The 17,518-nt window shown below is 35.5% G+C and overlaps 1 protein-coding gene across 6 annotated transcripts in view; it reads right to left on the reverse strand.

Annotated features, from left to right (window-relative positions):
- Positions 1 to 275: 275 nt before the first annotated feature.
- Positions 276 to 17,518, reverse strand: part of TRPC3 (transient receptor potential cation channel subfamily C member 3) — a 77,070-nt gene continuing 59,827 nt past the window's right edge. For 4 of the 6 annotated variants that reach the window (XM_055385162.2, XM_031009930.3, XM_004040349.5 and 1 more), the window contains 2 exons: positions 5,979 to 6,054; positions 276 to 3,512 (listed from right to left, as the gene is read on the reverse strand). In XM_055385162.2, coding sequence (XP_055241137.1) covers positions 3,370 to 3,512; positions 5,979 to 6,054 — 219 coding nt within the window. In that variant the 3' untranslated portion in view covers positions 276 to 3,369. Of the gene's footprint in view, positions 3,513 to 5,978; positions 6,055 to 17,518 lie in introns of those variants that run through there. The other 2 variants (XR_010133486.1, XM_063705521.1) reach the window with 2 other exon arrangements.

Below are 17,518 nucleotides of genomic sequence, written 5' to 3' on the forward strand. Positions count from 1 at the left end.
ATTAACCTGCTAAAACACCTCTATGAGCTCCAGGGACTAGGAACCCCTGATGTAGCATAACCCTGTTTGCCTGAACTATTTATGAAGACCAGAGAAGTTAAATGGTTTGTCCCATACCACAGTCATTAGTGTGGCTTCAGTTCTCTTTAGACATTGTCCATAAGACAATTTATCTTCCCATTTACAAAAGCTGCTTTCACTTGTCTTGCACATTTGAAATATAAATATATTGACATATTGGGTAAGATAGTTATCCTAAATTGTACCAAATTTGCTTTTAATAATCACAACGTATCATTTTTGTTTTTATTGTGCATAAACTCTGTAAAGATACTGTGTACCATTTTTCAAAGTTTTCTCATTATTTCAAGTCTAAGAACCCAAACTTTTCAACAGATTGTGACTTCCATAAAGTCACGGGTGCTCTGTAAATTCAATACAGCAGGCACTTACAAAGTACCCAACTTTTCAAACAATAAGTCTAAGAAGCAGTTTGAGTGTTGCTTTCTTTTATCTGTAAACAAGAAAAAAATAAGAATAGCAAGGAGGTAAAAAATGAGAGCTGTCCCAAGGAAAAAAGAGTCCTGGGGCTTTGACAATCCTTTAATTAATGTTTTTTTCTATAAAGTTGTTTTTGGTCCTGTTTAAATGCTCCCTTCTCTGAGTTGCCCCAACAACTTCTTTGAGGTTTGTTTTCCCAAAGTTACCTGTTAAAAGTGACTAGGGAAAAGACTTGCTGACCCAGAGCTATCTTTATCCTCAAGTGAAGGACTAATTCTGACAGCAATCCCCTCGACTAATCCTCATCTCAAGCGTATGCTACCACATTAATGCCTTATGGCTTAGTGTGAGTTCCCTAAAAGCAAAACCTAATAAGATTTGGATGTGGTGACTCATTAAGGGGATGCTCTCTGGAAAAAGGGAAGGAAGGAAACTGGAAAAGGCAGAGGAAGAATCTAAACCAGGATTTCATCTCAGCTTGAGTCTGGCATCACCCTAATCCTTTCAGGAGCTCTGGAGCATGAACTGCACCGAATAGTTGGCCCCACCTTGAGACAAGGGGCCAGCCCTTTGTGCCCCCACCCATCAGTCACTGGCCATGGGGAGGCGGAGGCATCACATCCCGAGCAAGGCTGCTTCTTCTTAGCTGAGGGCAATTCTCCAGGGGAAGTGATTGGCTAGGAACTGCACAGGAGAATCTGGGAGACAGGTGCACTGGTCCAGTAGAGGGCATCTGGGCAGGGCATCAAAAACATCAACCACACTCACTACAGCTTGTCATCACACCTTCTTCTGAAACAACACCTTGAAATGATGAATAAGGAAAAAGATGAGATATTAAAACTATACCAGTTTGTACATAGTAAATAAAGAAAAAATGCCTGTTAAGAGCTCTACAGTTGTGAGGGGCATGGACAAAAAAAAAAAAAAAAGTCAGCTTTTTATCCACATGGTGTGGATACCATGAGGCTTATCTTCATACTTCTCTGATCTTCAGATTCCAAGGATCTTAGGCTGAATGTCCCCAGCTGAATCGGCCACTTTTTCATTCAACATTTTTTCCAACCGCAAAGAAGAAAATTACAAAATATTCAGTTCCATAGCTATAAGCAAAAACTTTTCACACTTGGAATCCTGGACCATACTATAAAACTATCAGAAACATCTATAATAGAAACTTTGTATCTTTACTATCTTAACATATGGTAACATATAACAATGGAAAAATTCAATATTTTATTCAGTTCTGAGACACAACATAAAGTATATAAAGTTTGAAAAATGTTTAAGACGAATACTCTTAGCATGGCACAAAAGTTAATGAAGTGTTCTACAATGGTAGCAAAACATTTATAAAGTTCCTTTCTTAATTTAACTCCCAAAAAGTAGAAATTAAGAAATAATCTTTAAAGAGCTTTATGTAGTTCCATTTAACACTTATTTCTGTCTTAATGTCTAAAGAGCTTTTCTGCGTGATAGCAATGATTTTAAAGTAGCATGTATTTAGTTGGTTTTAAGGACCTCTGAAAATCTTCGATCTATGATCACAATTCGTATTCCTATACGACTTGACAGCAACTGACTGAAGAGACTCAGGATGTTAAACATAACTCTATGAGAGATTTAAACCTAGCTGGTTAAAAAATGCTTTGAGTGTTTTATAGTCTCTGAAGTGACTGGGGAACTTACTGGTCTGCATGCCTTTTCCCATTAAAGTCAAGAGGCATTGCAGATATTACCAGCATTCAGCACAATTATGTAATAAGGCATATGTAGATATATCACAATATATTTTATATAGAAAGTGGAATTGGAATCCTTTGATAAGAAACAAAGATGTCAATCATTGTAAGCAACGATGGCAAGAAATGCCCCAAAAGGAACTGAAACACACCTGGGGATGCTTGGCCATGTCTTTCCAAGTACGCCCATAGTCATTGCTCTTTCCTATTTCTTCCCATGAGCAGACCCTCCAAAACTCAGCAGGGAGCTCACGGGTGAGATATGAAGTCAGCTGTTGATATCTCATTTAGCATTAAAGCAGCAGAGGCAGAAATTAGATGGTTATAACAAAATGACAACCCTGCATAACCCCCAACTTAAAAGAAAATCACATTACTGAAAAACAACAAACGTAAGTCTAAGACAGAAAGCAAGCAGTCTATATTTTAGAAAAATCTTTAATGTGTTGTTTTAAATAATTCTATGAAACTTAAATATATAATGTAATTATATTTTTCATTAACCCATTTTGTTGTTAAATTCTTCACTCGGGGCTCAATGGTTCTAGGATTATCAGTGACACCTAAAATTCTAAGAATGTCTTACCAAGTCATAGCTGGTTGTAAAATTTCTTCAGTTTCTATTAAAAAAAAAAAAAACCTCTTCAGAACTTGGACAAGGGAAGGTATGCTACATAGTGAGGACTTTTTATTTTTATTTTGTTGGCAGTTCAGTTGGTTTCAACATTTATTGAGCACCTACTATATACCAGGCACTGTACTAGATGCTGGAGACACAAAGATGAATAAGACATGGTCCCTGTCCCCAAGGAACTGATAGTCTCTTGGAGGCAAACAGGTAGTGCAAAGATGTGGAGTTTACTCTAAAATGAATAAAAATTTCAATAATATAGTAATATTGGGCTTTTCAACACAATGGTATGCCACTGTAAATGTCAAAGCAGACAAATAAAATGCATTTTCATGTGATAAAACAATAAAACCATTACGAGCTAACTTTTAAAGATTCACATGATAAAGGTAGTTAATACTAAAAATTTACATCATAGTTTTTCAAGTATTTCATACTTAGAAATATTATTGCCCACATTTGTGCTATAGTCAAAGCCAAATCCAGGTTGCTGCATCATTCACATCTCAGCATGCTGGGATTCAGTTTCTCACTAAGTTTATGAATTAGAATGGCTAATTCCTCAGTTGCTTGGCTCTTGTCTTCCAAAAGTTCATAACGAAGGCTGGAGATATCTTGCTTGATTTCTTTTAATTCACCTATAGTATTGATATTAAAAAATTATTGGTAAGTTGCTCTTTGGATTTAGAAAAGAACAAAGAGTGAAATTCTTACAATATCAATGTATTTGCTTCATAAGTTCTCCAAGGTAGCTACTTCAAAGTTTTTTCTTTAAGATATTTAAGAAACATCTGTCTTTAAAGGTATACTGACCTTTGAAAAAAGCTATAAAAATAGTCCAGCTATATTTTTTAAAGTAACACTCAGCTTAAAGTATTGTCCTTTTGTTGACCTACATTTTAACATAAGGTGATTCTCTGTTAACTGATCTATAGCCAAGATATCTCCTTTCTGACTACAAGGGAGTCCCTTTGTTTCTTTCAAGTGTAAAGGTTGACACCTGCATCAAATATCTCCCATTGCTAGGATCAAAGGGAATCCTAGAAAAACTAAATTTTACTAAAAATGAATCAATCTATCTGACAGGCAAATAATTTTAAGGCAAATATGAAGTAAGGGAAAGAAAGAAAAAAGAGTAAGGAGTGTTTATTAGGGAAGGCAATGGCAATGGACATGAAGACATTAGTTTGTCCAGCGCAAAGGACTAATGCGTAAGGAAGTAACAAGCAACAGTGCAATTGAGGAGTTTAGATATGATACCACTGACAATATATTCCTGAAGAGAATAGGAGAGTTTGGGCTATAAAAATAAATTGCTCCCACAATTCAGTTTGGCAGTATTTTGAGCATACGTATATTGTAATTAAAAACTGGATTCTCTTCAAGGAGAGGCAGTATTTGGTTAAAAAAGAAAAGAAAAGAAACACTGGATTCTCTTGCAAGTGACTGTAATGTAGATAAACCACTGACCTTCAAAAGTGAATGCTGGAGCAAGAATTTACCTTGAATCTAAGAAATGATTCTTCAAACCATTGACTTAGGTTTTTATAATAAAATGGCATTTAAAACACACCTTTGATGATATTTCCTGGTATCTTTAACATGCTTTAAAGTATAATTTCAATATTCTTCTATTATATAAAAGTCAGAGCATTTTTATTTGAAAAGAATTCTAACTCTCAGGAATATACACAAAACATTTGAGGAGCCCTTTTGTGGCAAAAAAAAAAAGTGCTTCCTTTGGCATATGGCAATATAAAACGAATAAACTGATCTTATTTGAAATCATGAGGCAGACTTCAGTGGAAGGAGTGGATTCTCACACCATTCAGTACCGCAGAAGACCCCCTGCCCTACTTCACCTTCTACTATCCTTTCTTCCTTGTCCCCGACTCATGGGGAGACTACAACCTATGTGTTGTATTAAATATTTAATCTGCCAATTCAGGAAACACAAGTTACTCAAATTCTTCAGATTTTAGTTTCCTGATTAATTAAATGAGGAGGTTATATGACACATTTTCTTAGTAAGAACTTTGTTCAAAACTCCAAATTCTCATTGATTTTCCCCTTTTGTGCAAGGGCTTGGGAAATGCTTCTTGTTTTTTATGCCGTTTTAGCCATACAGTTCTTCCCACTTTGTTCCTCCCTCCCCACCCCCCGTGGAGATTACGGTACAACTCATCAGACTTCTGCTTTCTAAACTACAACCTCATTCCAATCCTTCCTCCTGAGACAGTTTGATTAGGTCACCATGATTAGATTTTTGCTAGTTATCAATTATAAATTCACAGGTTTCTCTTCTACATACATACACTATTGGATTGATTTACATTTAAAACGGATTCCTTGTATTAATCAAGTAATGGCTTCAAAGCCTATGAACAATTTTAAGTTCAGCCCTTTCCTCTTTTATCAGTGTAGATAGATTTAGTGGCATCTCATTGGTGTTGGAAGGTACAGTTTCCATTTTTAGGGCAACTTATTTCTCCCTGGTTGATTTCTTTCCAACTCTGGGCCTGTGTTTAGCTCTACATCCTAGACTTTGGTAAAAAATTTTTATAGTCCAGACAGATGCCCTGCCTCAAATATGCCTTAAAAAATAAGCTTGCTTAAAGTAAGGAGGCAGGGGGGAAAGTGAAATTCAAAAGAGAAGCACCAGACAGGAAAAGCAGGTTAAACATGTGTTTCTGAACAACAAAACAGAGGTTTTCCTGAAGACATGAATTCTGTTTGAGTCACTGTTCTTTTATCTGCTTAACTGGAAAAATGTTAACACTAATGTGAACTCATTGAAAATGTAACCAATACTACTGACTACCTTATGTCAGAAGGATTAAAAAACTAGAAAGATGTCAGTCTTTACATTCTAAGAATCAGTTAGGGCACTATGAGTAGAGATAAATTGCCTCTGATCAATATTGTAAATAACTGTTTATTTTAAAAGATGAAGTTTTAGAAACATAACATAAGATCCTCCTCCCATCTTAGAGGCATCCAAACTATAATCTGGGATTGGATTTTTAAAATATGCCTCAACACGAAGTTTTCCAGGTTCATTAAGTTAGTTATAAAAGGATATTTTTTAAGTTGGAGATGCTTACCTTCATTAACTTCATCATTTTCTTTGTCTACTTGTGCTTTCAAAACATACCGCTTTATAAGTCTTTTCATTATCTGCTGTTGGGCAAAAGTAAATGATTAGATCTCCAATGATATACATAAGTGCCCAAATCCTATTTTCCAAAGAGGCTTACATACCTGTAAAGCAAACAACTCAGGGGAGAAAAAAATTTTATAACTATGTATAGAAAAATTACGCAGGTTTCAGAACTTAACTCTCTTAATGCCTTCTACTGAGACTTACTGCATAATCCACCAATACTTTTTTTTTGCCTCAGAAACGGAAGAAGCTTTTAAAAAGAAGTTAAGCTTGAAGATTTGAATTCATGGCTCCTCTTTCAACTAATAGTTTCTTTTTAAGTTACATTGACAGTACATTATCACCCGTAGACACTACCTTATTTCCCAGTATTTAGAAAAATACATCAATGTATACTCTATATATAGAATTTGGAAAATATACAGAAGAACAAAATAAACAAATGAAATCATTGGCAACCTCGCCATCCAAAGATAATCACTGTTTTCATTTTGGTGTATGCCCTTCCAATATCTTTTCTTTAAAATTTGTATATATACTAATTACTGTATTATATTTTATGTTTTCTAAATGCCATATATTTTGTTATATTGCATACGTTTCTCTAATAGCAATATATGTGACTATTTTCAGTCTAAATAAATGCTCTTCTAGGATAACTGTTTACCCATATGGAAAAAATTAAATTGGAGCCCTATTTCATACCATGAACACAAAAATTAATTCCATTTGCATCTTAAATGTGAAAGACAAAGCTTCTGAACCCTTAAAAGAACGTATTATATAAGACAGTATATTTATAAATTTGGGGTAGACCTGTGTTTTTAAAAAAACAAGATTAAAACTTCTGATTACAATAGAAAAGACTGATAAATTCAACTTCATTACAATTTAAAATTTCTGTTTAAAGAGATACTATAAAGAAAGTGAAAAGGCAAGACATAAACTGGGAGAAAATATTGGTAATGCTTGTAATTAAAAATAATTTATATCCAAATATATAAAGAACTTTAATTCAATAAGAAAAACTCAAATAACCCGATTTTAAAATGGGCAAAAGACAAACAAATGTTTCACAGAAATGGAAACGTGAAGGGTCAACAAGCTTAAGAAACAATTTCAAACTCTGTTGCAGGGAAATACAAATTATGACTAAAAGGAGACACAATTTTACATCTAATAAAGAGAACGATTAATAAATCTGGTTATGCCAAGTGTTAGAAAGGATATGGATCAATGGGGACTTTTATATTTTACTGGCAAGACTGCAGACAACTTTGAAGACAATTTAGTACTATCTTTTTAGTTTTTAAATTGATTTCTATTAAAAAAATTTTAGAGGTGGAGTCTCACTATATTGCACAGGCTTGCCTCAAACTCCTGGGCTCAACGCTGTCCTCCTGCCTCAGCCTCTCAAGCAGCTGGAGCTATAGGCATGAGCCACTGCATCCAGGTGGTATTATCTTTTAAAGTTGAACATTTGCATACCCTTTCAGCTAGAAGTCCACTTCTCAGTAAAAGGCCTAGAGAAACTTTGTGGGTATGAACCAAGAGACATACAACAATGTTTGTAGCAACCCTGTCTGAAATTGCAAAACACTGGAAACAATCTAAACAAATATTAACAAGAATAGACAAATTGCAGTATTTTCAATGTAATGTTATTGTGTTCATTAATGAAATTAATGCACCATAGCCACACACAACAGTGTGGATGAATCTTAGAAGCATAATGTTGAATGAAAAATTCCAGTTGCAGAAGACCACAGAGTATGAAGCTATTCTTATGAAGCTCAATAACAAGTAAATCTGTAGAATATATTTTTAGGAATACTGACACATATAATAAATTATATTTGAAAAGAAAATCAAAGCAAGAAGAGGAGAAACCCAACTTCAAGATAGGGATTAACTCTTAGGTGGAGGCAGAGGAGTAGGTAGCGAGGTGCATATAAGTAGAGGCAATGGACGGAAAATGTTATCATTGTCAGGTCGGTGGTGGTTTCATAGGTGTGAATGTAATTATGCTTCATAATTTATTTTGCATTATACATATTCTTATGCATGTAACAAATGTTGTATATAAAAGATAACAAAGGAAAGGGAAAAAGACCTGAACTAAAATGCAGACATAGCGAGAGTAGAAAATATATACTTCAATTTTAAGAAAGTAGAAATTATGCCAAGGTCAAGTAAAAGAGAAGAATCCAGGAAGATTCAAAATGTTATGCAGAGAATAACAACAGACTGAGAGGGCCCACGCTACTGAAAAGGAAAAGCTCATTTTTCCAGTCACTGTAAGACATAAAACCTGTTGAATTTTGTAGAATCTAGATCCCAGGACAGACTCACAGCTGGATGGATCTTAAACTGGACTGATTCATTCATTCAGCAAATATTTATTGAGAGCCAGTTCTGTGGCAGGTACTGTACCAGGTGCTAGGAATACAACAGTGAACACACACAGTCCCCAGTCCAGTGAAACTTCATATTGATATGGAACCATTCACAATAATGGGTGAACATATCAGGGATCTGGTTAAATTTAGGGGACAGTGAAGACAGATTCCTATAAAATGAAAATACAAAATTATGTGTATCAGTTGAAAGCAGCTTGAAAGGCAGTAATACAAATTGGTGGAAAAGAAATGACTATTTAACAAGTAGTGCTGAGACAAGTTGAGCCTCTGCACAAGGCAAGAAGGTACCTGAGATTAGACAGAAATCAGTTTCCCCACACATGACACTACCTGGTAATAGTCCATCCCTTTGTTCATGTTGGAAAGATAGTTCAGGAGAATTCTAAAATGATCTGCAGCTCAGAGAAGGAGACAAAGATTGGCCATCCCCATTCTATTAGGAAGCTTGTCTAGTAAACCCAAGACAGTATTGTGTAATAGGCAACAAAGACTCTTGAGGTCTCTCTCCCCCTATCGCAATAGTTCCTGAATAAAATCTGTTTTTACCACTTTAGCTGCTGTCTGGCTCTGGTTTTCTTTAACACAGTTGAGACTGTGAGTTGCAAGAACAAATCATGTAGTTTTGAGTTGTGACTCCATCATTCACAAGCTCTGGAACCTTGGTATCTTAATCTGTGTAATGGAAATGCTAGACAGTGTCTTGTAAAAGAGACAATACATGTAAATTACATAGTAGGTGCTCAAATAATATAACTATTATTCTTTCATTATTATCTATGCTTCTGTAAAGCAAATCTTGATAAATCCATCTTAATGATGGTACCATAAGCAAGGACCATGAAACTCATATGTAACAAGTAAAAGTACCATTTTAAATACTACCTTTAACTAAATTTCCAACTGATTCTTTAATTAAAGCTGGTACAAGAAATTAAATTGACCAATAACAGATTCATCTTTTTTCCCTCTTGCTCAAATTGCTAACTAACTAACACAAAAGAAGTCTATAGATTAACTTCCACATTCCACAAACCTCCAGAAATTATATAGCTTTCTTGGTACAAGCCTGTGAGTCACTCTTTAAGGAAGACATTCTAACTCTATAAAGACTATTGATTTTCTCTGTCCAGGGTATGGAAATCCTAGAGAGAGGTTCCGAAACTGAAATTGAGTGGTAACCAGGTAAAGATTCCAGGCAGTACTTCAAGCAGTCCTTCCTGCAAACAAACCCAAGTTCATTTTTCAACCCTCCGTTAAGACTGGGAGAAGAAATAAGATGTGGGTGGTTGGGTAGCTGCCGGGTGGTTAGATATCTTCCTTCCTGAAAGGAGTGAAAGCTTTTCTTCTCACTTGGTATTTTTTACTGATTCAAATTCAACTAATAATTGTTAAGCACTCTATCAGGTACTTTTACATTCATTCTCTCACTTAATTCTACAGAGAAGCCAAATTTGACTCTTATTAGTAGATTTTGTACTATGAATTTTAACAATCTAAAAAGTGTGAATGAAGGGTAATACGACTGATGTAGACAAATAGAAAAAAAAACTCAGAAGTATAGAGTAAAATTTTAGAAAGGAAAAGGACCTTGGGAATCATTGTTTTTCATGTTTTTATACCACTCATGAAACTTTGTGAAAGATTAACATTACACAGCTTCTGTATAAACTTCTGTGATTGAGGGCCTGCTATTTTTCCAGACAGCTGGTTTAATCTATTTTTGGACAACTATAGCTGTTAGAAAACAACTCCTTTGTTTTGAAGCCAAAATAACTATTGGTCCAAATTCTGTTCTTTGGGGCAACAGAAAATAAATTTGTTTTTTCTTCTACTTGATTGACTTTTACCTGTTACTTTTTCTGCATTTTTTTGTTTTTTGTTTTTTTTTGAAGAGGGACCTGCAAACATATTGATTGACTTTAAAATATCTTCTCTTCTAGGTTTCCCAGTTCTGTTGACCTAAAGAAAAAATCTGAGGCAAACTAAATATATAAGTAGAGAGTTTATTTGGGCCAAGTTTAAGGACTGCAACCTGGGGAGCACAGATTCAAGTTGCCCTGAATCTGTGCTCCAATTCGCAGCAATTACTAGTGGGTTTTTAAAGGAAAAGAAGAGGCAGTTCCTAAGTTGTTTATCAAGGACTTACATTGAAATAACATAAGCTTTTGACTGGTTATACATTGTTCTTTGTATCACAAATTCTAGGTACATGAAGATAACAGGTGAGGCTGCAAGTCAGGAACAAATGAATTTAAACAACTGCCCTCAGGCGTGGGTAGAGGTAGGGGGCTGTGACTGAAAGTCCCATACTCATGTTCTCTGGGCCTGCATACCTCACATAGTTCAGACTGCTCTGAGCTATTTTTGTTTTCTCTATTCCCAAACCATTTTATTTATATTTCATTGCATTTACATTTATTTCTATTTCATATATAGGCATAACTATACCACATAGCATGTAGCATTATGTGAATATTTGTCTACTTATACTTTCCTTTCCTTCCTCCTAACCTCAGCACTGCCATTCTACTTCAATGGAGAGATTCTTGAAGGCATGACCTATATCTTTGTATCTGTATAACCTAACATCACGTATAACAGGGGTTGTCCCTGAATGTGCCTGAAGCTCACTGTGAGTGGAGTTCAGGAACATCTCATTTTGCCCCATTTAGAGAAAAACTGTCATGTGCTTCCAGTAAAACCAAGCCATCAATGATATCCTTCATGGATTGGACCAGAGTCCACCACCTGGGCCAAAGACTGTCCAATACTGTATTTGTTTGGACCAAGGGTGTTACCAAAGCGAAGTCATCTGTGAAAGCAGATCTGCCAGCAAGAGACAACAGAGAGAATAAAACTCAAGAACTCATAGTCCAGCTTCTGTGGAGTCTCACAATAAATTCCTATTTCTTAACATATCATAGCATATCTGCGTGCTTTTAACTTGAAATAACCAAACACAAATATCGTTATAATAAATAATAAATAAAATATTGTTAAAATTAGCAGAATTTAATCATAGCCATCCTCCTGAGTATGTTCTTGAGGAAAAAATCACACCCAGTTAAAAAAAATTCTTTACACACATAAAAGAATTACTTCAACATGCTATTAATAATTAATTTTAATATAAATACCACTATTGATCAAAACATTTTTGGTATTTTTATTTTTTTTTTGAGAGAAAGCATCTTGCTGTGTCACCAGGGCTGGAGTTCAGTGACATGATCATAGCTCATTGCAGCCTCAAACTCCTGGACTCAAACTGCCCTCCCACATCAGCCTCCCAAAGCACTGGAATTGTAGAAGTGAGCCACCATGTCTGGCCCTGATCAAAACATTTTTGAAACTCTTCTGCTGTGGCCCCTTGGGGCATATTTGAATCTCTGTCTTTGAAGAAATTGTTTTGGAGAAAAAAACCTTCATTTGGATATAAAACACATAAGGTGATGACCCTATTGGTGATGGCTACATGTTTGTTGAAGTTGGATGTGATCATTTTTTTAAAAAATGCAAAGTCATGGCACTAAGTCTTATTAATAGGAATAATTAGCTAAGTTCAGTAACTAGAAAAAAATGAAACATTTTTTGAGTCTTATGGACTAATTATAAAAGTAATTCTTTAAAGATGTTCTAAAAATATTCTGAGTTGTGATAGCCTCATTAGAATTAGTACATTCTAAGAGTTATCACTTTGAAAGAAAAATCCCTGTTTAGCAGACCAAGTTCTGTTTTTTTTTTTTTTAGTAGAGACAGGGTTTCACCATGTTAACCAGGTTGGTCTCAAACTCTTGACCTCAGGTGATCCACCCACCTTGGCCTCCCAAAGTGCTGGGATTACAGGCGTGAGCCACCACGCCCACCTCCAAGTTCTGTAATAGTTTTAAAGGTAAATCTTACCTATTATAATCAGGCTGCATGAAAAAAAATCTCTAACAACTAAACAATTGTTATTATTACTCATTGTTATGAACTGAATGTTTTGTCCACCCCAGGCTCATGTGTTCAAATCCTACCCCTCCAATGTGATGGTATTAGGAGGTGATTAGGTTCCACCCTTACAAATGGGATTAGTGCTCTTATAAAAGAGACCCCAGAGAACTTCCTTGTCCCTTTTCTGCCATATGAGACAGAGTGAGAAGACAGTTGTCTATGAACCAGGAAGCACTTACAGCTACCTGATTTTCAACAAATGCACCAAGAACATACACTGGGGAAAGGACAGTCTCTTCAATGAATGGTGCTGGGAAAACTGGACATCCGCATGCAGAAGGATAAAACTAGACCTCTACCTCTCACCATATACAAAAATCATTTCAAAATAAAGTCTCAGGTGTAAGACTCAAAATGATAAAACTACTAGAAGAAAACAGGGGAAATACTTCAGGACACTGGTCTGGGCAAGGAGTTTTTGGATAAGACCTCAAAAACACAGGCAACAAAAGCAAAAATAGGCAAATGGGATTACATCAAGCATATTTTCAAACTACACATCTGACAAGGGGTTAATATCCAGAATATATAAGAAACTTAAACAACTCAACAGCAAAAAACAAGTAATCCAATTTAAAAATGGGCAAAAGACCTGAAGAGACATTTGTCAAAAGAAGACATACAAATGGACAACAGGCATATGAAAAAATGTTCAACATCACTAATCATCAGAGAAATGCAAATCAAAACCACAATAAGATTTCACCTCACCCTAGTTAGGATGGCTATTATCAAACAGACAAAAAATAACAAATGCTGGTATGGATGTGGAGAAAGAGAACTCATACACTATTGATAGGAATGTAAAATTAGTACAGCCATTACAGAAAACGGTATGGAAGTTCCTTAAAAAATTAAAAATAGAACTACCATATGATTCAAAAATCCTACTACTGGGTATATATCCAAAGGAAATGAAATCGGTATATTGAATAGATACTTAAAAAATTAAAAATAGAACTACCATATGATCCAGCAATCCCACTACTGGTATATACCCAAAGGAAATGAAATCAGTATGTTGAAGAGACATCTGTACTCCCATGTTTACTGCAGCACTATTCACAACAGCCAAAATATGGAATCAACCTAACTGTCCATCAGCAGATGAACAGATAAAGAAAGTATGGTTGTATATACACACACAGTGGAATTCTATTCAGCCACAATGACATTTTGTCTTTGTGGCAACACAGATGGACCTGGAGTACATAATGTTAAATGAAATAAGCCAGGTACAGAAAGGCAAATATCATATGATCTCACTCATACGTGATATCTTAAAAAGTTTATCTCATAGAAGTAGAGAGTAGAATAGTGGCTACCAGAAGTTGGAGAGGGCAGGGGGAATGGGAAGTAGGGAGAAGTTGGTCACCAGGTACAAAGTTATAGTTAGATAGAAGAAGTAATTTAAGGTGTTACAGGGCACAGTAGGGGGACTATAGTTAACAACATTGTATTGTATGTTTTAAAATAGCTGGAAGAGAGGATTTTGAATGGTCTTACAACAAAGAAATGATAAATGAACAAGGTGATGAACATGCCAAATACACTGCTTTGATCCTTACACAACGTATACATGTATTGAAATATCACACTGTATGCCATAAGTATGCATAATTATAATGTGTCAATTAAAAATAAAATTAAAAAATAAAGTTTGAGGAAAAAGGAGCCAAAAATAGAAATGGATGAAAAATTTAAAATGAATAGGGAAAAAATGGTAGATATGGAAGACAGTCAAGAAGAATTCAGCAGGCTTTAAATTGGTGTCTTTGAAGAAGAAATTCAAAATAATGGAGCAGAAAAAATGTTTCGAGATATTTCAATAAAATTATTCAAAAATTAAAAGAAGACTAAACGTACATATTGAAAGGCCATAGTGTGGACAGGTGCAGTGGCTCATGCCTGTAATGCCAGCACTTTGGGAGGCCGAGATGGGTGGATCACGAGGTCAGGAGATCGAGACTATCCTGGCTAACACAATGAAACCCCATCTCTACTAAAAAAACACAAAAATTGACCAGGTGTGGTGGCGGCACCTGTAGTCCCAGCTACTTGGGAGGCTGAGGCAGGACAATCACTTGAACCTGGGAGGTGGAGATTGCAGTGAGCCGAGATCACGCCACTGCACTCCAGCCTGGGTGATACAGAAAGACTCCATCTTAAAAAACAAAAAAATAGAAAGGCCATAGTGTATGCCAGGAAAAATTGATACAGATCCATCTATAGAACAATCAATACCAAGTTGTAGGATTTAAAAGATAAAGATATTTGGGGCATTCAAACTAAAACCTCCGGTCAACTATATGAGGAAGAAAATCAGGCTGGCCTCAAACTCTTCCACATCAACATTCCATTTCAGGAGGCTCTGGAGCAACATCTACACATACACTAAAAATAAATTATAACCTAAGTATATTACAGGTAGTCAATATAAATATATAGAAATAGAAACTAATTTAGAACATAAAATAACTCAGAGAACATAGTTCTCATAAACTCTTCTTGAAGGAACTACCAAAAGACAAAGTTAAGCTAAGAAACAGATAAACAGAAAATTATGGCAAAAAAGACTGGTGGTGAATACTGACTATGTTTAACTGTGGGACTAAAACTAAACCAAATGTAGGCTATAGTCCTGACAAGGTAGTGAAGTGGATCAGAATATGTCACCCCAAAATATGCCATTTTGGCATAAGGATTATTTTGAGCTAAAGGCAATTAAAAAGTAGCAAACACAGAAAGTGTTCTCTGCCCTAACCCATCTGCCTAAAAACAGGACATACATTTCCCTTTGTGAAGATCTTCCTCCTCTCCCCCTCCCAGATTAGCAGCAGGAAAAACAATCATTACCACTGGGGACAGAAAGTCAGCACCAAGGTGGTTCTGCACAAGCAAACCTTACTAAAATAACCTGTATCTTCTATCAGTTTCTCCCACATATTTACCTTCCAACAATTTACTACCTTTAGCAACCCAAACACTTTTTCCTTTGTCATATCCCTTCTCCATAAACTTCTTGTCCCTTGTTAAGTTGGTATATAAGCCCCAAATGCCAACTACCCCTTTGAGCCACTCATCACTGAGTTTTTCTACAGGTATGTGCACTGCATGCATAAATAATCCTTTTTTCCCCTCCTGTTTATCAGTCAGTTGTCAGTTTAATTCATAGCCCCCAGGTACTGAACCTAAAGGGATTAAGAAAATTATTCTTCTTCCCCCAACAAACACAGTTCTAATAATTTAACAAGCAGGAGCTGGGAGAGGAAGGGGGAAAATGGTGTAAATAAAATACGGATATTGATTTTCTTCATAGTTTAGAGCTGAAGGATCAAAAGATAAAACTTGAAACATATCAATCAATTAACAGAGATCTAAGTATGTTTAAAAATATTAAGATAAACACCAAGACATATAGTATAATCCACTTCAGCAGAGACTGCCACTTCTCTTCCACAGCTTTTTAGTTTGGCACACGGCCACTTGAAATTAGGACTTTATTTCCCAGGCTCCATTGCAGATAGGTGGTTTGTGCAACTTTACAGAAGTTTCTTATAGGAAGGAACTTTCTTCTCTATCACTTTCTAACTGTATTTTGGAATGTAGAAATAATAGGCAGAGCTCCAGGAGCTTTCTTGGAACATGAGATAATGTTAGACTGAAAGCCATTCATGATGCAGTAATACGATGGAAAAAGCCTGGGTCCCTGACACTGTTAGGTACCACATTAGGAACATGAGAGAGAAATAAATTTCTATTTTCTTTTAGCCATTTAAAGGTTGGTATGTGGTGGTTTTGTGAGAACTGCACCAAATTAATCATAATTAATATAAACAATAAGCGGACTACTTTAAAATGTCACTGAATACACAAAAGACCTAATAAATCGAAAAGTATATCCTTAGAAAAGAAAACACAACATTATAAAGCATCAATTTGCCTTAACGTGATCAAAATAAAGATACCAGCAGACAAGCCCACCTTAAAATTCAAATAGAGAAATAAGGAAGAGGTTGGGTGCTGGCGGCTCATACCTTTAATCCCAGCATTTTGGGAGGCTGAGGCAAGTGGATCACTTGAGGTCAGGAGTTCAAGACCAGCCTGGTCAACATGGTAAAACCCAATCTCTACTAAAAATACAAAAGTTAGCTGGGTGTGGTGGCAGGCACCAGTAGTCCCAGCTACTCGGGAGGCTGAGGCAGGAGAATTGCTTGAATCCAGGAGGTGGAGGTTGCAGTGAGCCGAGATTGCACCACTGCACTCCAGCCTGGGCAAGAGAGGCAGACTCTGTCACAAAAAAAAAAAAGAAAAAAAGAAAGAAAGGAAAAATAATAGGAAATTCTGTAAAATAAAAACCCTGAAGTAAGGATGTGTATGTGTGTGTGCGTGTGTGCGTGTGTATGTACACACGTGCAAGTATGCACATGTATGTGTGTTTTGTTTGTTTGATTTTTGTCTTAAACTATAATAATTATGATAATGTGGTTCTACAGCATGAATAGATCAGTGGAACAGAATGAAAAGCCTAGAAATAAATTTATACAGGAATTTAGTAAATTATTAAAGTGGTATTTCAAATCAATAGAAAAGATAGATTATTCAACACACCCAACTGTATAATAATCTGGAAAGACAACATATTTGGATTCCCATCCTACAGGTTAAATGAAAATATATTCTATATGAATCAAATATTTTCAGAGTCCAAAGAAGTGAAAGAACTAAAGAAATATGAGTTGAAAATATTAAATAATCTCCTATGGGGGAAAAATCTTTCCAAGTAGGACACAAAACCTGACGCCATAAACAATTTGTAACGTTGACTATACAAAAATAAAAAAAGTTGTGGATGGGAAAAAATACTTTAAATATTAAAAAGACACACAATAACCTGGTAAAAACATTCTTAAGTCATAACACAAAGGCTAATATTGTTAAAATATGAATTCCTCTTCATTGATAACAAAAAGCCCTTCAAGAAAAGCAAATATATATGGAGACATAAGTACATATAACATTAAACATAAAAAAGAAGGTAAAACTCATTCATGATAAAGAAATGCAA

Source organism: Gorilla gorilla, chromosome 3 (genome assembly GCF_029281585.2).
Source record: "Gorilla gorilla gorilla isolate KB3781 chromosome 3, NHGRI_mGorGor1-v2.1_pri, whole genome shotgun sequence".
Lineage (NCBI taxonomy): Eukaryota > Metazoa > Chordata > Mammalia > Primates > Hominidae > Gorilla > Gorilla gorilla.